General features: G+C 42.1%; 1 protein-coding gene across 1 annotated transcript in view; it reads right to left on the reverse strand.

The window, feature by feature from the left end:
• LOC308092567 (copine-8-like) overlaps positions 1-22,534 on the reverse strand; it is a gene marked incomplete at both ends in the record, with an annotated part of 128,471 nt that extends 105,937 nt beyond the window's left edge. Inside the window, 1 exon segment of the mRNA XM_080438542.1 lies at positions 22,458-22,534. Coding sequence (XP_080294668.1) covers positions 22,458-22,534 — 77 coding nt within the window.
• Positions 22,535-25,383: the final 2,849 nt, after the last annotated feature.

The following is a 25,383-nucleotide window of genomic DNA, read 5'->3' on the forward strand; positions in this document are numbered from 1 at the left end:
ACACACAGACTGAATACAAACACACACGAAGCTTAGTACGAGACATGCATTAAAACTTCAGGTCAAAGTTGTAAATAAGAATAATGGTCTGCCTGGTTAAATAAAAAACACATACAACACATGAATACTAAATACAACCAAACACAACACACTACACACTACAGACACACTACAGACACACACACACACACACACACACACACACACACACACACACACACACACACACACACACACACACACACACACACACAAAAACACACACACAAACACACACACACACACACACACACACACACACACACACACACACACACACACACACACACACACACACACACACACACACACACACACACACACACACACAGCCTTAAGACTGGAGAATTCTCTGCAGGAGCGTGAAAGTGTGGGAGGTGTCTAGCATGTGAAGGGGCCTCTACCTGTCAAATGTGATAATGTTGACAAAAAGACCACATCACCAAACATTAAAGGTGAGAGAGAAAAGTTGCAACAAGGAACGGGAGGAGGAGAAAAGCCAGAAAGGAGAGAGAGAGAGAGAGAGAGAGAGAGAGAGAGAGAGAGAGAGAGAGAGAGAGAGAGAGAGAATAGGGATCAATCAATTCTCTTGTGCAATTAAAAGAGACTGCTGAATTTTCAGAGAGAGGGAGAGAAAGAGAAAGGATTCATTTGAAGCATAGTCAACAGGGTGGCGGGTGGAGAGTGGCGACAGATGTTTGGTATATTCCAAACTAGAGAAGGGTGAGCGGAGGCACCCACGGCAAAGTGGCGAGGTGTGTTGATTGCGCTGGATATATTATCAGTGGGTGTATTACAGGTGGATTCAAACATGACCAAAGGATGCCATGATGAGCAGGTGGTGTAAAACGATCTTAGGAAGAAATAACAAGCGCAGTTAATACGTTTGACTCTGGTCTTAAATGAGTGTTTCTCAGTGTAAATGCAGCCTATTGTTTGTTTTTTTTTGTTTTGTTTTTTGGGGGGGGGGGGGCTTTCTATGCCTTTATTGATAGTACAGTAGGATAATTCCTTTTAACAGGACGTTCATGAAAGTCCTTGCGGGCTTGTTTCCAATGAGGGCCTGTGAGCAATTAGGGGTTAAGAAAAATAAGCGAATACTCCAGCCACATAAGTCTCCAACACAAGTTATTCTTTTCTCTCTCCAGGCAAGGAAAGCACGGCACCATCGAGATGGGAAGGAGCGAACGAGGGATTTGTTACAATGGGTAGTAAAAATGACATTGCCCTGTATCTCTACCTGTATTTGGAATAAAGCCTGTCCGCGAGCCAAAAAAGCTCTTCTAGAGTTACCAAGATCATCAGGAGGACTGGGGTTGCCTAACTTTATGTTTTATTACTGGTCAGCAAATATCAAAAAAAATATTTACTGGGTATCAGTTCATGAAAACAAACGTGGCCCGACTTGGGCCCTCATGGAATCACTTTCTGATCCTGTGGTTTCTCCGGTGTCCATGCTGAGCTCTGCACTTCCGGGTGGTACTATTACACACATTAGTAATCAGGTGATAAAAAGCTCTCTCAAAATCTGGCGCCAATTTAGAAATCATTTTGGTTTTAAAAACATGTGTGGCCATATGCCCCTGACTAACAATCATCTTTTTCCTCCCTCCCGGACGGACACAGCTTTTAAGACATGGCACTCCAACGGCTTGATATTTTTTTGCGATTTATTCGTAGATGGTACATTTGCCTCTTTTGAAATCCTTCAACAGGACCATGAGTTACCAAAATCTCACTTTTTTAGATACCTCCAAGTACGTAGTTTTGCTAGGGAACATTTTCCATTTCCAACAATGCCAGATAAGAGTATACTAGACACCATACTAGACTGGGACCCATACACCAAAGGAAGCGTATCTAATATATATAAGGCCATACAGGAGATTAAACCGCCTCTCTTGGACAGAACAAAACTAGCCTGGGAACAGGACCTAGGTATTGAGCTGGAGGAGGATATCTGGGAGCGCTCTTTGAGACGCATTAATACCACCTCCCTGTGTCTCAGACACTGCTTGATCCAATTTAAAATACTTCATCGTTTGCATTTCTCGAGAGAAAAACTGTCCAAAATGTATCCTGATATAGATTCTACCTGTATTAGATGTAATCTGGAGCCAGCCACTGTTGGCCATTATGTTTTGGGGATGCACATCCTTGACTCAGTTTTGGAATAATATCTTTAATGCCTTCTCATCCATTTGTCATAGCCTATAACAATTGAGCCCAATCCAATAACTGCTATATTTGGAGTTCCCAATGATGATGTACCAATTACCTCTCCTCAGGCCAACTTCATAGCATTCTCTTCACTTATAGCCCGGAGGCTTATTCTCCGCAATTGGAAATCAGATAAACCTCCAACGTTTACGAGTTGGGTCAAGGATGTGCTGTCCTTTATACCATTAGAAAAGCTCAGGTACAACAGATACAAGTCTCGCCGAAAATGTATAAAGGCCTGGTCCCCTTTTATTGAATTCACCCTTACTCTGTCTTTTCCTACAACTACTGGAAGTGATACTGTATTTTGACTCAATAAGTGTTTTCATTTTGTTCCTGTTTACTGTGGTTTCTAGAAATACTGGTCACTTCTCTAACTGTACTTGGATGTGTGGTACCCTATATTTGCCAAATTCATTGCTAACTGTCTGGTCTGGATATGCTAAACCCCCTTAAGCGTATTAAGAACTTTTCTTTTTAATTTTAATTTCATTCATTTTTTGTCTATTTTGTTTTCAACTCGAACTTCAATTATTTACTGCTCTCGTATTTTATTTTATTCTCCCCCATTTATAAATGTTGTTTTATTGTTGTAATTTTATTTTTGTGAGGGAACCGGGGAGGGTGGGGTATATGTGGGGTTGTATGTCCTAATAACTGAAAATACCATAAATAAAGTTGTAAAAAAAATCACACCCAGTGTGAGTAAGCGGTGCCTACTCTGTTTGATGAGTGTGTGCTGTCATTCAGGCGGTACAAATCTATTTGCTGTGTGGGCGCTGGCATTCAGACGGTATTACTCTTATTTGTTGTGTGGGTGCTGGTATTGAGGCGGTACTGAAAGATTATTTGTACAGTTTTTATCAACTTTTAAGTATTTTTACTCATTTTAACTATGTTTAAGTATTTTTACTCATTTTTACTACGTTTAAGTATTTTTACTCATTTTAACAACCTCAGTAGTACTCATTTGAGTACTACTGAGTATTTTTACTCAATTTAAGTACGCTTAAAAATTGTTACTCAATGTATTTACTTTAAAGTATTTTTAGTCACTTTATTTACTTTAAAGTATTTTTTACTCGTTTTTACAACTTTTAAGTATTTTCACTCTTTTTATCAACTTTTAAGTATTTTTACTATTTTTTTCAACTTTTAAGTATTTTTACTCATTTTGAGTACTTTTAAGTATTTTAAGTATTTTTACTCAATATAAGTACTCTTAAGTATTTTTACTCAATGTATTTACTTTAAAGTATTTTTAGACACTTTATTTACTTTAAAGTATTTTTTACTCGTTTTTACAACTTTTAAGTATTTTCACTATTTTTATCAACTTTTAAGTATTTTTACAATTTTTTTCAACTTTTAAGTATTTTTACTCATTTTGAGTACTTTTAAGTATTTTAAGTATTTTTACTCAATATAAGTACTCTTAAGTATTTTTACTCAAGGTATTTACTTTTAAATATTTGTACTCTATTTACTTTTAATAATTTTTACTCACATTGCATATTGGTCATTTTAGTGTGTGTGTGTGTGTGTGTGTGTGTGTGTGTGTGTGTGTGTGTGTGTGTGTGTGTGTGTGTGCGTGCATGTCTTTAAGTGGCGCATGTGTTGCACTGTGTCCTGTTTGTGCTGCAGTTGCTTATGCCGTGCTGGGACGGACGGACACGCAAACACACACGGTCAAATGTAGAGCGGCTGGAACCGCAAAAAAAAAAAAATCAACGAAAATCGCTATGGCGATGATGTGACGTCATCATCACTGCCAGCAGCCACCTGGCGTTGAACAAACTGCGGCTGCGCAGAGAGTAAACAAAAACTGTCAACAAAGACTATCAACTTACAAAGTCGTCATAGATACCTGAACGCGTGTCATATATACGGAGTCTGACATCAGTCTGACACTACCTGACATCATCGTAGGGACATTAGGGCCACAGCCGACAGTATAAAAGGCTCGATGTGCCTTAGTTGGACACAGTTCCAGCAGCGACCCCGAGCAACATTAACTAACAGAGAGAGAAGCATCAAGAGACTCCAGCAATAATCAAGCCCATAGCCTGACGTATCTCAACTACAGCTGCCGTTAACACTGACTGATTCACATCAGCATCATCAACGGACCTGCTAGTCTGCTAAACCAGAGGATTTATCATCATCAACGGCCACAGAATCTACAGTTTTGATCACAGCTCAGGCTTTAGATCACAATTTGTCCGATTTTGACGATTTTTCTTCTATTTTCTTGCTTTTTTTTTACCAGCTTCTTCAACTAACGTCCAACTAGGTACCATGTCAGAAGACCGTAGGATCGGGGAGTTGGACGACTTCCTGTCAGAAGACAGTGGGATCGGGGAGTTGGACGACTTGCCAGTACCTCAGAACTCCACCGGCCTGAAGAAGGACGTGGATGCCAGCCTGCAGCGGTTGATGGCTGTGCAGCAGCTGAGAGCCACATACAGCATAAAGATCAAGAAGGGGTTCTACAAAACCAAACAAACGTCAAAGTCACCATCTACCAACACGGTGAAGGTTTTCGGTGTACGGCTGGAGAGTCTACCTCAGTATGATACTGAACATGGGAGTGTACCACGGTTTGTGGTGGATGCATGTTCAATGCTGCTGGAGCACGCAGACAAAGAGGGCCTGTTCAGAAAGACAGGTTCCATTGCTCGTCGGAAAGCACTCAGGGTCAAGTTGGATGCGGGCGAGGAGTGTCTGTCCACAGCAGATCCCTACAATGTGGCCTGCCTGGTGAAGGAGTTTTTCAGGGAGTTGCCGGAACCGGTCCTGCCCGACGAGTTGCATGATGCCTTCCTGAAGGCCCAGCAGCTGAACAACGAGGAGGAACGCACCGCCGCCACACTGCTGCTGTCCTGCATTCTGCCTGACAGAAACCACAGCGTGCTGCGCTACGTTTTTGATTTCCTCCACAAGGTGTCCAAGAGGAGTGCAAAGAACAAGATGGACAGCAGTAGCCTGTCTGTGGTCTTGACCCCAAACTTCCTTCCATCTGGAGAGGGAACTAAGAATATGGACGCCACAGAGAAACGCCTGAAGCTGCAGACAGCAGTCATTCAATGCTTCATTGAGAACGCTCAGGACTTCGGTGTGTTACCGCAATTCCTTATGGAGAAGGTTCCAGCCATGTTGAAAGACGAGAGGCCCCTAGGATGGAGAAAGAGACTTGCAACTTGGATTCGAACTCGGATCCTTGTCCTTCACAGGGCATGCACCAGCTGTGTGAGCCACCAGGAGATTGCCCATTCTGCTCCCCTTTGGTCTGAGCTGGATGAGCAGTGGTATCAGCAGGAGTTTCAGCGCCAACAAGATTCAGCCCGGCTTTTCTGTGTAAGGGAAGCGAGTTCAAGAGAGAGCACCACCAGCTTCCGTGCCACCGAAGACTAAGACTTCAGCCCGGCTTGGGAAGCGAGTCCAAGAGCTCAGAGTACTTTAGTACACCTGAAGAGAACCTGCTGACGCCCCAGTGTGATGTAAGCGCCCTGCGGATCTCATGGAGCGGCGAGACGCCCGACGGAGCCCAGGAGTTTGGACCTCTGGAAGCAGGATGAGAAAAAGGAGCAGAGCCAGGCAGATGTTGTCTCACTCTGGTGGGTCACGAACTCTGGGTGGATGTTATCATGCCCCGGGGACTTGCCTTGCCTAATGGTTGCCGATGGCCGCCCTAAGCTGATGTAAATTCTCCAGAGATGTCAGCAGCATCGAGACTGGGTGCCCTAGAGAGGAGGGAAGATACCTCGCGCTGTGTAAAGCGGGCGAAGTTCTTGTCTGCACCTTGGAATTGGCTGTTCTTCAGGAGCTGGGCCCTTCGGGTGGCGTCCAGCTTGTGGAGTAGTGCCGTTGCAGTCGCGTCCACATCCTCCCTTGAGCCAGCCTGCTGATGTTCACGCAGGAGGTGATTGCACTCTTCATCCCAGCCCGGGTTGTAGCTCGCATTGTAGCCGCGAGGGATTGTTTTCTTTGCTGCACTTAGGAGCACTGCAGATGCTGAGTCCACATCAGCATTGTCTGGGTCCGGGAGACAGGCTGATGTTCTCTCTGTCTCTGCGGTGAATGCCTGCCAGTTGGCCTCACGGAAGTTCCACCTACGGACAGGTTTACCCCCTACCGGCTGCACCAGTGAGGGGACTTTGATGATAGACGTTCGATGGTGTGACCGGGGGAACCTATCGACCTGCCTCTCCGGAATTGGAAACTTGGTGGCTCTTTGGGGTCGAACAGGAGCTGAGCATTGGCGTTGGAGGCCCACTCACACAGCGTCTCTCCGTCTGGTGTCGTGTGGGAGTATCCCCAGTCAGTGTGCTGGCAGTTAAAGTCCCCTGCATAGATGGCAGGTGCCTGGACAAGCGTTAGGGCTGACACGGTCAGTGTAGATGGTGGAGGCTTGTACACATTTGCGACAGATGTTGCCTGTATCCTGGTGGACAGCCACTCAACGCTGGCTCCTGGTGGAGATTGGCCAGTGACTGTCCACCCAAGATCAGACCTCACAAAGGTTGCAATACTGTGCTGAAGAGTGGGCGCCTAGACATTGTGGGCACCTCATTGTTGAATTGGCTATTCTTTGTGAAATGTAAAGATATGGGGAATTTGGAAAATGATCTGAGGTAATTAAGTAGGTATACATGATGTGAACATGCTTGAACATTTAAGGCCCAATACTTCTACACTTGCAACAAATTGCTACAAAACCTCTGATCAGCCAGTCAGTAGGGGCATAAATAAGTAGTTGAAGGGTAAATTTGTGTCTCTTAATGGTGTACCATGCATGTTCGGATCCTGTATAGTTTACATTGCTTCGGATCATTTTCCAGATTCTGTATTTTTTTCATTTGCAGGGAAATTGCCGATTTGGCATTGGGGTGCCCACAGGGTTTGGGTGCCCACTCTTACGTATACCGTTCGATTAACTGTTGCACGCCTCCAACAAAGTTCTATTGTCATGTCAATCAGTTCATTTTTAATCAATTTTGTTTATGTATATATTGTATATATATCAGTATTGGTGTACCCACCTGCTCCGCTGTGCTGCAGAACCTCAAATGTATGTGTAGGCTGTCAGATTCTGCAAACAGCATAATTAAAAAAAAAAAAAACATTATACATTTTTACAAAAAAAAAGTTATATCAAGATATTCTAACATTTTACTTTATGTTGCGTAAATGGCTAAAAGACAATAATCTTTCATCAATTCCTTAGCTAGAGTAAAAAGGAGTCTTATCTGCCTACTATGTTTAGGTACTGTAGCTTGTGTTTATGGGATAGGGTTTAAGGCTGGATTAAATTCAGAAAATGTGCTCAAAGTAAGTGATGTGTGATAAATGTAGTTTGCTGGTAATATACTGTACATCACAGGGTGTCCATTGTAGAGCAGCAGTGATGAACTGTAGGTCATGGTGGGATCGGGCTCAGTCTGTTCTCCCCCCCCCCCCCCCCCCCTTCCAATGAATAGATAATTATGTTCTCAGAGTTCAAGTTTACATCTGGTTTAGGGTGCATCACTCTCACATTTAATGTGAGATTTTTGGATGCGAGTTTTGGATGCAAGTTCACTGTACAGCTTTTTAGCACAAAGCCAAGCCAGCCCTTAGTTTTCCCTCTTAAGTCAAATGTGCCAGATTGTACAAGAAATAGTAACGTCAAACTGTACAAGAGGTGACGTAAATGTTTTGTTTTCTTTCTTTCTGTGTGTATTGAAGACGTTCCTTCACTGTGGCCTCCTGACACTGTGTGTCAGTGTGGGACCATAGCGTGGGCCCCAAGTAATGCCTCTTCCATGGCATTGTGCTTAATGACACATGATCCAATAATCTGAACTATGTTCAGCTACCCATAATGTATGTGCATGATTTGATTTGTGGCGTTGTGCATGTTAGTGCTTGATTGTTTTTTGATTTGACACAAAGTGTGTGTGTGTGTGTGTGTGTGTGTGTGTTTGTGTGTTTCTGTCTCATTGTGTTACTCCTGGCTTTAAATCGTGGCATCGTAACAGTTGGTCTTTAAAAAAAAAAAGAGTGTAACCATTGGCGTGTAATCCTGTGTATGATTTTATGTGGACTCTGTTCGCCTTGTTTGTTTTTGTATGTTATTTTGTGTCCTTAATAGTTTGATTGATATATATTGTAAAAAAAAAAAATGACATTGCCCTGACCTTGTTTACAAATACGGATAGTGCTATACGTTTCTGTTTTATTTAGTTATTATTGTATGTCATTTTATTTAGTGATACTGGTGATAAAATGACTGCCCCTATGGTAAACGGTAGACAATCTTCTAACTCCATCTCCAATCCATGCTGTATCATCCAACCAGTAAGAGATGGTTCGAATGTTAGTGGCCCAATAATAGATAGAGAAATGTACAAGTGACAACCCCCCATTCATTTTGGATGTTTTATAATCCCACCCACACGAAAGAAAGAAATGGTAGAATCTAACCGTTTGAAGAATGCTTTAGTAATAAATACGGGTATGGTCTGGAATATATATAACAGCCGCGGTTAGAAATACCATCTTTACAGCATTAACCTTCCCCAGCAAAGACAGAGGAAGTGTTCTCCAAAACTGGATATTATTCGTAAGTTTATCTATCAGGGGTCACGTGGACATATAAAGCAGGATTTTGGAGACATCTATGTGTCACGATGAAGTTCAGGAGGTGTAGGACTCAAATGCAGAATGACAGATACAGGCTGAGCAGTGAATATTCAGGAGGCTTTATTAACAAAAAACCCCACAAAGGGAAAACACAGGGAATCTCTGACTCAGGTATACACTAGACAATATCAAAGACTGGGACAAGAACTAACCACAGCAAAATACGACGACGAACTGACAAAGAAGCAAACACACAGGGGCATATATATAGACAAGGACTAACTAGACACAGGTAAACACAACAGACAATCAACATTGGGATAGGCTAGCGGACTAAGGGGACACAGGTGGAAACACTGGGAATCACAGGACTGGTTAGACAAGACAGGTACGGATAACTAAGCAGACAGGAAACACTAGGAACAATACTACACAATAAAACACAGAACACCAAGTCAACAACCTACACAGAACTAAAAGACCAAAACAGAACAGGAATACAAAGTAAAAGTCCAAAAGTGATAAACACAGACAAAGTCCAAGGGCTGAGGAGCGGACCGTGACATCTATGTGCAGGGTGCCACTCCGCCAACTACATGTGCCCCACTATACACCAGTAGACCTGGTCCAAGCAGGCATGAGGCGGACGGCACAAACCGTTGTCATAATTGTGATCATTGTGATTGGTTTTCAAAGCAGCGGCCGTAGGTTTGTTAGGGCTGATTTTCTCCACTGTTCTAGCCCATATATTGAGATTTAGATTTCCCCAGACGTATCAGTGCGGCGGAGATGTAGGCGTCTACACGCATGAGTGCTACATACGCCCAATCACATGCACATTCTCAGTTACGGGTGTACGGTGTCTTACTCAAGGACACTAATTTCACTAAATGCCTGGAGGAGCTGGGATTTAACCCAAGCATCTGTGTCATTTCAGATTTCTTTGGCTATTCAAAAATAGCAGATCTACAAGCACACTGCGCGTCACTTCGTGCCGCGCTGCGAGCTTGCAGATCTGTGCAAATCTTTAGATATATTTTTAAAGCGAACATATTTAACTAAGATGCGGGTCCGTGGCCAAATACATTACATAAAATGTTGAGGGTCCTTGACATGAAAAAGTTTGAGAACCACTGATATAGCAACATAAGTTTTTCATAAAACTGTTAGGATGTCACGATGTGAGACAAGTGTTTGGACCCAAGTGCAGAACCAGGCAGGCAAGCAGGCAGGCAGATCAAGTTCAATGATGATTTATTATCAAACTTTCGATATAAGTTGTCAATACAGCAGGACATACAAGGCAGGACACAACATGACAACAACTATAATCTGACAAGAGAACACTGGACACAGGGAGGACTAAATAGACACAGGACTAACAAGACACAGGTGAACTCAAAGACAATCAACACAGGGATTGGCTGGGAGACTAACAGGACACAGGTGGAGAAACGAGTAGTCACAGGGAGGAGAGACAAGACAGGTAGCAAACACTAGGGCAGACAGGAAACACTAGGAACAATACTACACAATAAAAGTACAAGGATAACAGGAAACTATACACAAGATACAAGGATCCTGACATAGGATTTAGAAAACCCCTTAAGCCCTACACTACATTGAATGACAACTAACGAAAATAGCCAATCTACGAGCTCACAATGTGTCGCGATCCGGCGCATTGTGAGCTTGTAGATGCGTAAAATAGGGATGCCAGGTTGAAAGTGGTAAATACGTCAGGGAGAGGGGACTTCTATCTGCAAAGCCAGTGGAGGAGATGAGGCTCGTCTGGATGTTCTCCTCAGAAGGAAATGCTTGGCATTAAATGTGCCTGCTTTGCATTTCTGACAGAATCAGAATAATAAACCAAGAGTGTCAGTACAATTAATAAGCTATGCCACCCTTTATGAGTTATCAAACAATTAATGTCCATGCTCCACAATGCAAATTTCCTTCATCAACAGTAATTAATAGCATGTTACAGACTCAATGGCTGAAGCCTACCCTATATACAGCACAGACAGCATTTGTCATCTATTGACTATCTGCTCTAAACAAACCTGATACGCCCATATATAGGCATGTCACTATGACTCAGACATAACCATAAACAAACCCGATATGCCCATATATAGGCATATATGGATCGGGTTGTCCAGAGCCACAGATCCGACCGCTATGCCCATACATGGTCATGTGCATATATGGGATCAACCGACTTCAAACTCGACTCGCGCAACGGTAAGGTCGAGGGAGTGCGTTGCCCGGCCCGCTGCTGAGTCCGACCGATATGTCCATAAATGGGCATATATGGATATCCAGTTGTCCAGACGTTGTACAGAAGATATATGGGCATGCCAATATACAGGGTACGGGCAGAGATCTCCATATATGGGCACAAAAGGGACACAGACAGACGGGTACAACGGACGCACTGACAAAACCCCCGACACTATGACTCGGTGCGACGTAGGTGTAAGGAGAACTCTATATTTGTATGCTATGCAGTAACTATATGTCACTTTTATGGAGACCAGAGAGCTGGCAAGATAATGTGATACAGTATGCAGCTCTTGTCAAGTGTTCATTTAAAGCTGCAATCCGTAACTTTTATGTCCTACCCCGAATTAGAATCCTGGTTTACCGCATGAGAGAGCAAACATCTACCGCTCTTCCACGAAGCAATCTCCACTTGGTCTGAGGAAACATTGAGCTCATGAGCTTCAAGCAGTACAGTAACAGTAGCGTAGGTGCCCTACCCAACACCAGCGTCTACATTTCTCAATGGAAGAGTAGGGACACCACCTCCAACCACTGCAGATGTGCCAGTTACAGATGTTATGTTATGTTAAAATAGGCCACTCTACGATAAAGACTGGTTAAAATAATGTTGAATTCATTAAAATATGATCTGGATTGCAGGTTTAACTCTGATAGTGTAAAATTGACCTGTATTCCTGTAACATTTTCACAATTTCACTTTAAGAATAAAGGAACACTCAGGATTAATTGTGTTTTCATTAAGTGCGTGAGAGCATAGCTGAGGCAGTAGAAACCCCAACCACCTGCAGACCTTGATGTTGTGCGGCTGAAGGACACACACTCCATTAGCAGTAGTGAGACCTCCAAGCAGAGGGCATTTCATTCCACATCTTCAGTAACTAATCCTTTTCAGACTTAGAAAGGCTCCTCTTGATCCCACTTCTCTTTTCACATGTATTTCTTCACTGGCTCTAAATGTGAAGGGAGAATGAGAAATGTACTTTTGGAGAGAATCACTTTTACTGTGGAACTATTGACAGCATGCCAACTCGATAGTCCTCAATTAGTTTTTATTCTGTCAAATTGCTTTTTAAGGACAAACAACTGTGTTGAAATCCGTGACTGGCCTTACTACAGTATGTAGCCTTAGATCTATAGATAGATATTTATTCCCAAAGTAAGTCATGGCTTGACTGTGTGCCAAAAAAATACATTTCTGCTTTATTGTACAGCGAAGTAATAATGATTCATATACTGCAGGTGTCTTCATGGTGCAATACCAGCTGTATTTTCAAGGCCAAGGCTGCAGTCCCTACACCCATAGGCTTAAAAATAGCCAACACAGACACATATTCTCCTCCCTCATAAACCTACTCTAAACTATGGTTCAAATGTTTACCGTACATGCATGTTTTAGTTTTTTTATAATCTATATAGGTGCCATTTTAGGTGCCAATATGATTGAAATCCATGCACTGTGGAACCTTATTTTAACAACTTAAAACCATATACTGTAGTAACAGAAGAAGTAACAATATAAATGTGTTGTGAGCTTGTATATGTGCTATTTTTGCAGAATGTTCGCCTCAAGAATAGGGATGCCAGGGTTCATTCATGTGAGTTTTAATCAAGGGCCAAACATAGTAATGAAGAGCCTCAATCTACCCGATAGACACATACTACAACCCAGCACAGAACACCCATTCTCCTTACAAATTGAATGGGTCAATCGGCTGGGTCTGACTGAAAGTGATCAATACAAAGTCCTTTGATGGATGTTAGAAAAGTGAGAGACCTACGTTCCCTGTCCCAGGCACTCCTTTCAGACAAGGTGTGCCAGTGCAGTTGTTGTTTTCACCAGGGAAAATAAAAGTAGGTTTTCAATAAATCAGAAGGCAGAGAAATCCATTTCTCTCTCTACATTAGCGATGTTTTTCTCAGAGCGAGAGGGGAGGCTTAGCAAAGCTGAGACAAAGTCACGACATCAGCGCTCTGTCCCTGTACCACCCCCATTTATTTTGGAGTGTAGAATACTGCACCAAGCAAGGAGCAGAGTTGTAATCTGGATCCTATAATGTCTTGCATGTCTCTTCCCATTTCCCTTTCCTGCCTAAATTAAAAAGTATTTCTTTACAAAAAGAAAGTACTAATAATTGTTTCTATGAACTGAAAATCATATGCTGAACATTACCCAGAGTCTTAGGTTTACATAGGGCTTGAGGCTCTTTTGGATGGAATTAATTAAAACATTAGTTATCGCCTTACCGTTACTTGTCTAAAACAACCTCTTCTTTCAACTGTCCATCTCTAACTAGTTCTCTCTTGGAAGCTTAATATAACAAATTGTCTTTACATCAGTCACCAAGAAGTCCCACAGCATAGCAGGTAAGATTGGCTGTAGCTTTTGTGTGAAAGTGATGGACCCAATCTTCTCTCTGGAGTAACTAGTCAAAGCTACGGTGCCTTCCTGGAGCTTTAACTAGGCCAAATTTGCCTTTAAAAACTCATTAGTGCAGCCACTTACCATAACCCCCAGTGGGGACCTCACAGTTATCTCTCAATACAGCCTGGTGGGGGTCCCCATGCGCCCTTATACCGTGGTAACCTGGGAGAATCTGTCCAATTTGTAACTGCCACCTGATGCTGTTGGTTTAATGCTCTCTGCTACGATTCGCTTAAAGGCACATTTCATCAAACAAATAAGCACTTGATTGATGCTCAAAGATAGTGTAGCAGTTATGGATATGGAACCACATATGTACCTCGCTCATCTTGACCTAAATCCTGTTAACAGCTTTCTCACTGCTTTCCGACTCAGTGCCCATGCTGCCTGGCTTAAATAATGAAGGCAAAACCACTATGGGGACAGGACTGTTCACTTTGAAATAGCTGATTAATTCTGCACATTATCTAACGCATTCCCCAAACCATAAGCTATCTTGATCTAACTCATCCATGCAAAAAAATAAACTCAAACATACATTTCCAAGTATGTTTAACAGAGCTTCGTGAGATCATCATCATTCATTGAATGATGATGATCATCATGGAAGGATTGTTTTGTAATTACTAAGTTACTTACTACAGTAATTTTAGCTTTTAGGAATTCAAAAAGAATATTTGAATGACGTTAACATTACAACCAAAAGACTGAAGCACTTTACTCTGCAGGGGAGTTTCTTTTTTATTACCCATTGCATCCAATCCGTCATTTTCTCCCTCAAACATGGATGGCTTTTTTAACGCCTGGAAAGAATTAGATATAGGTAAGATTGCGGTAATATGATCTTTATGTAAAGGGGACATTTGCATCTTTTGAGCAGCTTCGGGAAAAATATGACTTGCCGTGGACTCACACCGCTTTAGGTATTTTCAAATCAGGAACTTGGTGAGGGAGTATCTGGCAACGGGGGGGGGGGGGGGGGGGTTCTTCAGCCGCACTGAGGACCCTGCTGGAAAGCATCCCAGCCCAAACATTAAAGTAACTAATAATTGGGCCGGGCGACCCAAAAATGACCGTAATAATCCTAAAACGGGAGCGAAAACATATATTTTTTGTTTTTGTTTTTTTTGGGCCCAGCGGCCCACTGGCCCAGCGGCCCACCAGGCATTTGCCCGGTACGCCAAATGGCCAGTCCGCTGCTGGCAACCCCTGGTAACTGTATGGGTGTTTCAAGCTGTGCGCAGGTTCAGACCAGATAATATCCCTCTTGTATAACAGACTGCAAAGTCTGTGTCACCAAAGTACAAAGTACTAAACTCCAGTTTAGAGGATGTCCATATTTGCTCTTTAAATGCTAGACATTGTCTAATCCATTTTAAAGTACTTATATATTAAAAATGTGAGTCTGTCGAAGCTGACCTGCGGCACAGCTTTGCTCTGTGTACCAGGCTACAAGGTTTCTGGGTCGATATCTTCAGCTTCTTCTCAAGAATATCTGAATTACAGATACAACCTGAGCCTTAATAATCTTAATAATAATCTAGTCTTAATAATATTGGGAATATCATATGTATTGAGATAAAAGACACAGCAACATCTCTTGTCATATATGGACTGATTGATTACAGCTAAACTCATTTTAATGTGTTGGAAAGTAAAAGAGGTGTCTTTTGGGGTTTTGTTTTTAACGTGTCTTGTCTTTTTTTACCTGGAACTTGTGACCTTTGTACTGTTTATATTTTCATTGCTTTGTATTGAGAATCAATTGAAAATCAAGAGACTGAGGAAACGTCAGTCAGAGTTAGCCTAAAGCAAAGAGAAAATATTTTCCATTGCATTTAGATTATGGAATCATTGGCGCCTGAAGTAGCATGATAATCTGACAGCCCGTCAGGCAATGTACTGATTCTGAACCCTCATAAGATGCAACAGTGAACAGAACAGACAGATCTCTGACATTTTAAAAGACAATTCCAACAGGCAGTAATCCAAAGGCAAATAATCTGATTAAGGGCTAAATTACTATGTACTGTATCTCTTACTGCTGGTTTTCCCTCCTACAAAATACCATATGAGTCACATGCACCCTTTCACACACTCATTCATACACTGACAGCAGAGGCAGCCATGCAAGGCACCAACCATATCGGGAACATTTAGGGGTTCAGTATCTTGCTCAAGGATAATGTACATCGTCATTATTATGGGAAGAGCTACTGTAGGATCAAACTGGATAGGACAGTGGTTCTCAAACCTTTTCATGTCAAGGACCCCCAAATTGACACGTAATAGCCCGCGGACCCCCATTTGAAAAGATATGCCAGCAGGGACCCCCATAAGAGAAGATCTTTACGGCTCTAGCAGTGATTCTCAACCATTTCAATTTCAAGGTTTGACATGCATTAGGCTACGGACCCCCATTTAATGGTCATTCTATCTCTGGGACAACAATTTATATTGTAAAATCAATGTTAATTTAACTCTGAGTGTGTACACTCTCAGAGTTACAGACCTATAAGGGTCAATTTGGTTCCTAACTATCTATCATTTAGCTGGGGACCCCCTGGAACTCTCTCAAGGACCCCTGGGGGTCCCCGCACCCCACTTTGAGAACCAATGGGATAGGTAACTGCTCCACCTCCTGAGCCACTGCCTCCGACTAGGGAGTTCATTATAAACCTGTTTGTCCTTGTCAGCTGTCTATTACACCAGATATTCGAGCATCTATGTGGGAAGGCAGAAAGTCTTCACTACTAGAGGACCCTGAAGAGCAATAAACATTCTGCAGGAGACACGAGGTAGCATACCTTCCTATGAAACTGTCTCTTTGTTCTCCTTCCTCGAGGAAAGTGAGCTATCCGTCGTGACACATTGACCCATGCATCTCAGCAGGTCAGCGTCCCAGGCTCCGATGCAGCCCCATCGCAACACGTTTGAAAGGATACCTTCCTTTAAAGGGGAATACCACTCATTTTCAAACATTGAACCATGTCATAATATACCTTAGAGCTGTTGTGTGGAAATGAAATAAAAGGTCCCCCGCCTTCTATGTTGCCTAGAACTGCAGAATTGATTGTTGGGGTCATGTGATCAGTGACATAGGGAAGGTGTACTCTTTGGCCCGCCCTCTAGGCTACTGCATTCGCTAGAATGGAGAATCTCACTTCCAGCTGAAACAGTGCGACTTGTAGTAGTTTATATAATGGCATAATCCCATTTCACAAGACATTGTACTTGTAGATAATAGAAATCAATTGGCTGAAAATGCTTTAACAAGTCTTAACTTTATATTCAAGTCGTACATGACCCCAACAATCAATTCTAAAGTTCTAGGCAACATAGAAGGGGGGAGACTTTTTTCTTATTTCCACACAACAGCTCTAGGGTATATTATGACATGGTTCAATGTTGAAAATTAGTGGTATTCCCCTTTAACCCATCTAAAGGATCCCTGGCTAATAAGCCAAATATGTCTTAATACTATAACACTAATATTATAATTTCCGTAAAATTAAAAACACCTTAAATATTTTATTTACTTTAGAAATAGTTAATCTTTCACTCAATAGTTGATGATGTAATTTGTCCATGTGTGGTCCAGCCCTATGGGATGTATGGAATTCACGTGCTAAAAAAAAGTATTTAGAATATTGTTTTGATGCTCTCATATTAACCTTAGGAAGTATTAAGTTGTTTGTTTTTTTTGTTTTTAGTTATCACGTGCATTCCATACTCCATAGGGCTGGACCACACATGGTCATATGACATAAATAATAAATAAAGAAAAACATCACATGGACGGGAGCGGTCCCTATTGAGTGAAAGACAAACTATTTATAAAATAAATAAAATATTTAAGGTGTTTTTCATTTAAAATGTTAGTTATGTAGGGCAAGTATAAGGGCAAGTATAATGTATTAACTACCCCCCTCCTAGGGCAGTTAATACCCTCACAAAAACATGTAGTAATACTGGTCGCTATAGGCTACCGCCTCCCCCATGACAGCCGGGGCGCCTGATGGAGGGGAAGGGAACTGGTTGGAATAACGTGTTCCTTCCACGCGTTACGTCACACCGGGGATCTCCCCCCTGTCAGGTGACAAGAAGGTCAGTTGGCTCTCATGCATTGAAGGAGGCATGAGCTCGGCCCTGGGCTCCCTAGGCTGGTGATGGGAGTGTAGCGCCCAGGATCACTTAGAAATTTGGCATCGGGTGAAAAAAGGGTTACAAAATCATGGGATAAAAAATGTATACAAAAAATCCTTTTAAGGCCTGAGGCCGATTCTACAAATGTCTTCTAAATCCTAACAAACGTATGTTTTCTGTATCAGTGGTGCTCAAACTTTTTCATATCAAGGACCCCCAGCCCCCCCATTTCAAAATGTTTTTGTTCCAGGGACCCCTATAAGCAAAGATTTGAGTTAAAAATGTTTGCTTTAAAAGTGTACATATATTCAAAGATTTGCACACGTTTTTAAAAAAAATCAAAAATATCAGATCTACAATGAGAATAGCCAAAGTATAAAATATGGCTAAAATAAGAAATTACACAGATGCTTTCCTGGTCTAACTATCTACCGCACAGTGCTAATAGATTATGATGACGGCCATGCAGACAATAACTCTAAACATCTTCATGTGTATGCATGTTTCACAGCACAATAATGTCTGCTTTCTTAATGCATCCCATGCACTTGCACACCACAGTCAAAATTATTAAATAATATGAACTGAAATCCGAGACATGTCGGAAATCAAATATCTCTTATAATAGAATATCTGATATTTCTCACTGATCTATCTGATAGAGTCTGAGTGATTTGTTTGAATGGTGCCTTCCATCTCTGTGTGCAGGCTGGGAAGAAAATGAATATCAAGTGCCAATGTACCCAACAAGCTCCCTCAAGCTCTTTGTGTATGTGTATGTGTATGTGTATGTGTATGTGTATGTGTATGTGTATGTGTATGTGTATGTGTATGTGTATGTGTATGTGTATGTGTATGTGTATGTGTGGCGTGTGCACGCACTTGTGCGCTTTATCAGCAGCTACTTATGAAAAGATGAAACAGTAACTGGACTTGTAGATTTTCTATTCTGTGTTTTACGCACATCATAATGTCTATGCAATATGGTTTGACCAACCAAATAAGAAATGCTTTGAAAATCATGAAAATATTTTCTTACAAAGAATGTGACTTTTTCAAATGCCAACAGCCGCAGACACAGTAAATGTAAGATTGATCTAATTGATTCACCTGTCAGCTACAGGTATCCTATTTAAGATGGCTGTGAATGGATCCCTTGTATACCAATATTGATATAGAATAAAGAATTGTCAAATGTCAATAATTCTCCATTACAATGTTGGCAGTATCAAATCCAACAATAAGATTTTGTGACCATCACAGGACTCATGTTCACTTCAGGACATTACTAAACACCTACAGTAGACAGTACATTACACAGCGGATGAAGACACACACATGCTGCGCTTGCTGGGTGTAATTCCACTCCCTTATTGACCCTGCATGGAAATCACACTGACTGGGTACAGAGGTCCACCTGTAAAGAGCAACTGTTTCTGATTGTTTCTGTTCTAAACTATGCTGCCCCACCCCGTTGTCTAGGTCAAACACAATGGGTCATAACGTGATAAACATCAGGGCACCCTGGTAGCTCAAAAAAGTTAGTACACATAGCCATAATGTCAGCCATAATGACACATTTGCTGCCAATTCTCTAACACCCTCTTTCCTGTATAGACTCACAAGTCAGTCTTCTCTAAATGCTTTGCTCAATATAGAATGAGGACAATCGCACAGCTTTTCGCTAAAACAATTATACGTATATAATATATATATATCAAAAATGCATTGCAAAAACAATCCAAAGTCCTTCATATTGGGCCAGTGACATGATTGGTTTCCAAAGCAGTGGGCGTAGGTTTGTTAGACGCTGTAGTAATCCCCATATTGGTAAGCAGAGATCTTCGATTGTCTGGCAATGTGAGGCTATTTCTGTATAGTAGCCACCCCCACAAAGAATGATAGACAAGAATATGACCCATACAGTATCATATCCTCATATTCTATTCAGCCACACTGTCACACAATCAAATTAAGACTGATGCCAAGCCAAGACTAATAGGTATTGCTAAAATACGGACATGGTAAAGTCAGAGCATCATGGTCTACCCACAATAGTGATGACCCACAAATGTTCAAACCCTTTCACTCCATTCCGATACACCCATAGCTGTGCGTGCGTGTGTGCGTGGCTGTGTGCGTACGTGTGGGTGTGTGTGTGGGGGGGGTGGGGGGCGTGGATGGGTGCTCCAGCAGTTGATTGGGGTTATCTCCTCTCATTGATGTACACTATTAGGCTGGAGCTAATCAATCTGTCAGTTCGCTTCCTGCATGAATAACCCCAGGTGACATGTCTGGCAATAAGCCTGGATTTACTGACTAAAATGAGGAGAGTCCTTATCGGAGGAAAAACATCAGTGATTATTTGTGTTCTCATAGATATTATCCACAGAAGACAGTGATTCCCAAGATTACGGTCAGTATGATGGCAGAGAATTAGATCCAATTTAAAGTTGTTTAGAGCACCCTGATTGGCAAAGGGTGATACTACTTTTTAACAGAATAAATCCTATTCAGGCTACATTAGATGTACTCAATAATTAACTTCAGGCAGGCGCTTGGGTGGTAACGTGCCTGCCCAGTGCCCACCCATTGTGGGTTTGGATCCACCGTAGTGCATCCGGCTTTCTCGAGCGTCTATCTATCTATACAAACACAATTGGCCCGTGTTCGGGGAAGGGATTAAAAGCCAGGCAGGGAGGGTGTCTACTGCACGTATTCCTACGGGCTGGGGCGGCACCTGTCAGCAGGGAGTGTTGGGCGGGATGAGTACGTCCTCCTGGTGGGGGCTCCTCACTGGCAGGTGAGTCAGTAGGCTACAACAGCAGTGACAACAACACGCAAAATGTGTGCGGGGAGGAACCAATTGGCATAGCACTAAAAAAAAGTGTTCTTATTTATATATTTTATTGTCAAAAATTGAATCCTCAGGGACTGATCTCCTCAGAGAGGTTGTGTGAGTCAGTAGCAAAGAAAATGCCTGTAGCTTATATATGGTTGAATATTACAGATGAATGTCCTCTCCACTTAAGCCTCACTCGCTTTTTTTCCCTCGCCCATCCATTTTGCATGTATTATTTTTGTGTTCCCAAAGCTATAACAACAAGAGAATAATTTCCTCTTGTTTGAAAGGGGGGGGGGGGGTGGGGAATGGCACTCAGTTGGAAGAAGCATGCACCCTGGGCTGGGAGATGATGTGCACAACAGCGGAGTCTCCGATGATGTACCGCTGCTGGGTACCACAGCCACACTCTGGGAGATGCATTGCAGTTTAAAGCATAAATGATTGCAGCCTCCCTCTTCACTTTCTCCTTCCTGGCAGTTTGTCTTAACCCATTAATTACCTATCATTTTAGATTTTAGCTATATAGCACATTGGTTGGCTATTCAAAAATAGCAGATGTACAAGCTCATAGCGCAGCACGAAGTGCCACGCTATGAACTTGTAGATCTGCAATTTTTTGAAAAATCATGAACATTTGTGCAAATCTTTGAATATATATTATTTTAAAGCATTTTAAAGCAAGCAAATATTTTCAACTCAAATCTTTGCTTCTGGGGGTCTCTGGAACAAAATATTTTGAGATGGGGGGTCCGCAGCCAAATACATGTACATTTGGGGGTCCTTCACATGAAAAAGTTTGAGAACCACTGTAGTGTCCAGTGCCACTTGTATTTGGAGATCATGCACCAGGACGTAGGACACAGGTGTATATAATTAAATGTGATTAAATGCACAGACACAGGCATAACTTAATTATTGGAACCTCACAATCTAAGAGAGTAAAATGCGGTCCTGTCTCCGAGATTCTGTGAATTATATGTTTGAGTATGAGTATGTTTCTATGTCAGTGGCAACCACTGACATTAGAAACATACGTTATTCACATTTTGTAGAATCTGCCTCAGGTTTTAATGTCTTAATTGACGAAGGAAAAGGGACGAGTGGAAGCGCCAAAGCCGTCACACAAGGGTCAACAACGTTCCTTTACTTAACACATGCTGAAGGTATATTGGGACAATAAAGTCTGAGGCTGAGCTACCCTTTCACCCAAAGCGCACCTGCGCACGGAATCAACAGCATCCTTATGTGGGGAAAGCTTTCGCAGAAAATAGCAGATGTACAAGCTCACTCACAACATGACATGTGGCAGCGCTATGCCTTATGAGCTTGTAGATCTGCTATTTTCTGCGAAAGCTCTCCCCACAATAACAGAAAACAGAAAAGACACTCACTATTAGCCTAGTATAGAGCCCTGCCCATGCTGAGGGACTCTGGTCACCCATGTGAGGTTAAGACGCAGTGTGGGAAACGAATCTGACCAAAGATTAATATGTTGAATGACATCCATTCACAGTCCACAAGCCCCATGCTTACATTCATTCACAAAGCTTATGGATGCGCGTCACAGCGATCTACTCTTTTTATGAACAGAATGATGAATTGAATACACAGGACAGGACCCAATGGAAACAAACAAGCCATAGTGCTTTCTTGGGTTTAAACATTTTAGCATCCTTTTGTATGGAACTGTACCAATCAATCAATCAATCAAATCAAATCAAATCAAATCATATATCAATCAAATCAATCAACTCAATCAATCAAGAAATCAACCAATCAAAGGCTACTAGGGTAACTACTTTTTTTTAGGGCAAACTGTTAATAAAGTAATCAATCAATCATCAATCAATACTAGGTAACTGGACACTTACTCACCTACAAGATACAGAGAGTTCAACTTTGGTGGCAGGTATGGCAGCGGTGAACGGGTCGAAGTCCCCAATACACGCCATATTTATTCAAGGTATCGTCGAATTAAATGTCCTCCTTCTTTGCGGGTCCCTTTTCCAGTGGCATGTGATGGAAGAAATAACGTCTAAAATAACAGTTCTCTCTCTCTGTGTGTCGGAGAGGATTCAGAGGAATACCAACGTGTCTGCTGCGCTCTGCGCGCCTCGCTCCATGATCAGTGTTGCCAGATTGTGAGAGAGAAACAAGCAACCAGGTCTATGAAAACAAGCCAAAAAGAAGCCACTATAGGCTAGCCTGGTAAAGCCCCTCCCTCCGGAAAATCTCATTTCCATTTGATGAGATTTCCGGAGGGAGGGTTTACCAGGCTAATTATAGGCCACATTGGCGCCTAACCCTATACATCGGCTATTTGATAATAATTGTAATAATAATAATAATTGACAATGAAAATTGTGGAATATTTTCAAATCCACACAAATCTTGTATGGGGGTCTCTGGCACAAAATATTTTCAGAAGGAGGGGTCTTCGGACAAATAGATATTAATTTGGGGGTCCTTCATCCTTGACATGATAATGTTTAAGAACCACTAGGAACCATTTAAGAAACAAGCCTAAATAAGCAACTACACTTTAGAAACAAGGCAAAAAAAAACGATTTATAAACCAATAAACCAATATTTACAAACGACTTTACAGAAAAACAAGCCCAAAGTCGCTTATAATAACCAGACATGGCAACACTGTCCAAGATGCCTCGCGCTCACATGCTGATGCTATATGGTGAGTGACGGAGGAAGGAGCTGTGTGTGTGTGTGGTGGTTGGCCCATAGTGTTAAAAGGGATGGCCTGGGCATGTGAGGAATGGAGATAAGAAAAATGTCTTCGTCCATTAATTAACGAAGAAATACTAAATGTGTAGCCAATTAAGCCAACAGTGTGTGTGTGTGTGTGTGTGTGTGTGTGTGTGTGTGTGTGTGTGTGTGTGTGTGTGTGTGTGTGTGCGCGCGCGCGCGTGCGTGTGCATGTGCATGTGTGCACACATGTGCACGTGTGTGTGTGTGTGCACGCGTTCGTGTAACATAGTCTAAGCATTCCACCCTTCTGACATCTGGCCTAGTGGAGACTAGGGACAATAAGCTATTATTAAAATAATAATAGCCTACATCTAGCCTAGGGTAATGGACCATGCATAAATCAGACGCAATTATGTATAAGGATGTAGATATTGGATTATAGTAATTTTTAATTAGCCTATACAGTAATTTACAGCCATTCCACAACATGTTTTAAAAATAAAGCAGGCACTTTTCTTAACAATAGACAAACAGGGTATTCACCCAACTTCTCATTGGCAGTCTCGAAATGATCGTTGTGTCAGGAGGCAAAGTTGATATTTGTTTAATTTCACGCTAGCTCACTCTCAGTATACCATTGCTGGGGGTTTAGACAGCTGCAAATGTGATGCAACTTAAAGCCAGAAGAGAAAGGGCCTCCTGAGCCAACCCCTCAATTAAAGTGACAGATTCTTGTACCAGGCCTGTGAGTTAAAATAGCCACACCTGCCTGCGTCACCTTATGAGCAATTTAATCGGTCGATCAAGCACCTGTTTAATTAGTTGAGGTATGGTCGATGATCTGTCAGTTTGTGTTCAGAGGGTAACTTGATTGATTAGGTCTGTTATAGAACCCACCATGCATAGATAGACAGCATGTACAAGCATATAGGCCTACCTAGTAGCCTACCTACTACCCCTTACCCCTGCTCTGCCCTGAACTTAATTTTTTTTTTTTTTAAAGCATCAAGGGAGGTATGCATGATGGCCCTCCCCACCGGATGTTTCAGTCCATTCTATGTTGTCATTTCATGGTTAACTCACTTAACCTCACTCACTCCATCACACAAAGGCAGGCAGTGGCTACTGCATGTATTATTTGCCTTCTTGTTTACATCTAGCTAAATGTTCGATCAACATCAGCATAGCATGTCTGATATAAGTTCAACTCAATTGAGTGTAATCAGGTGTGGCATTCAAATTTAGTTTGAAGTATGAAACATGATGCTATGTGTTGCATGCCAACATGGAATGACTTTGTATAGTCCATTCAGCCTCTGGGCCTCACCTCTCCATGGTGGGTGCGGATCATGCACCCGCCGTGACCAAGACACAGTCCCACACATACAGGACCTTTTGGTCCAGGTTGTTGGGAAGGTGATTTGTTTCTAAGGTGGACCTCTTCCAAGGACCAAGGCTATCACCCGGCATTGGTTCATCTTTAGGGTTCCTGTCTGTTCAAATGTCTGCACCTTTTGTCCTCAAGAACATAGTGAAGACTTTCCAGCGAGCGCAGCGACTAATGTATTTTGTGCTCAAAGACCTTGAGGTCCTTTTGGTCTACCTGAATGATATCTTACTCGCTAGCACCTCTACGATAAAGCATCTTTTTATCTTCAGAATGATGTCTCAACCTGCACGGTCTCAGTTGTCTCTGCCTTCTAAATGGCAGTTTGGGCTGGTGTTCATTGACTTCCTCTGGCATCGCATCACCAAATATGGGGCAATGTAGCTGCTAACAAAAATATCATCAGTTACAGACTTGCTGAGGCCCGTTAGGACAAGGGATCTCCAGGTTTTAGGGGGGATGTTGAATTTTGAAAAAAAGAAAGAAAAGGGAAAGCACTTTAGGATGTGATCTCTATAGAGGCCCCTCAACATGCGATTCCAAAAATCTAGTAAGGCATACATGGCTGTGCCTAAATGAGGAGTTGGGTCATAATCCAAGGAATCCAGGTTTTCTTTATTGCATGACTTACGGTTCAAGAGTTATAGGCCAAAGTGTAAAGCGGCCTGGTATAGCGCTACCATGAGGTGATGGCATGTACTGTATTTG

This window comes from Gymnoscopelus braueri (genome assembly GCF_963280865.1).
Source record: "Gymnoscopelus braueri genome assembly, chromosome: 9".
NCBI lineage: Eukaryota > Metazoa > Chordata > Actinopteri > Myctophiformes > Myctophidae > Gymnoscopelus > Gymnoscopelus braueri.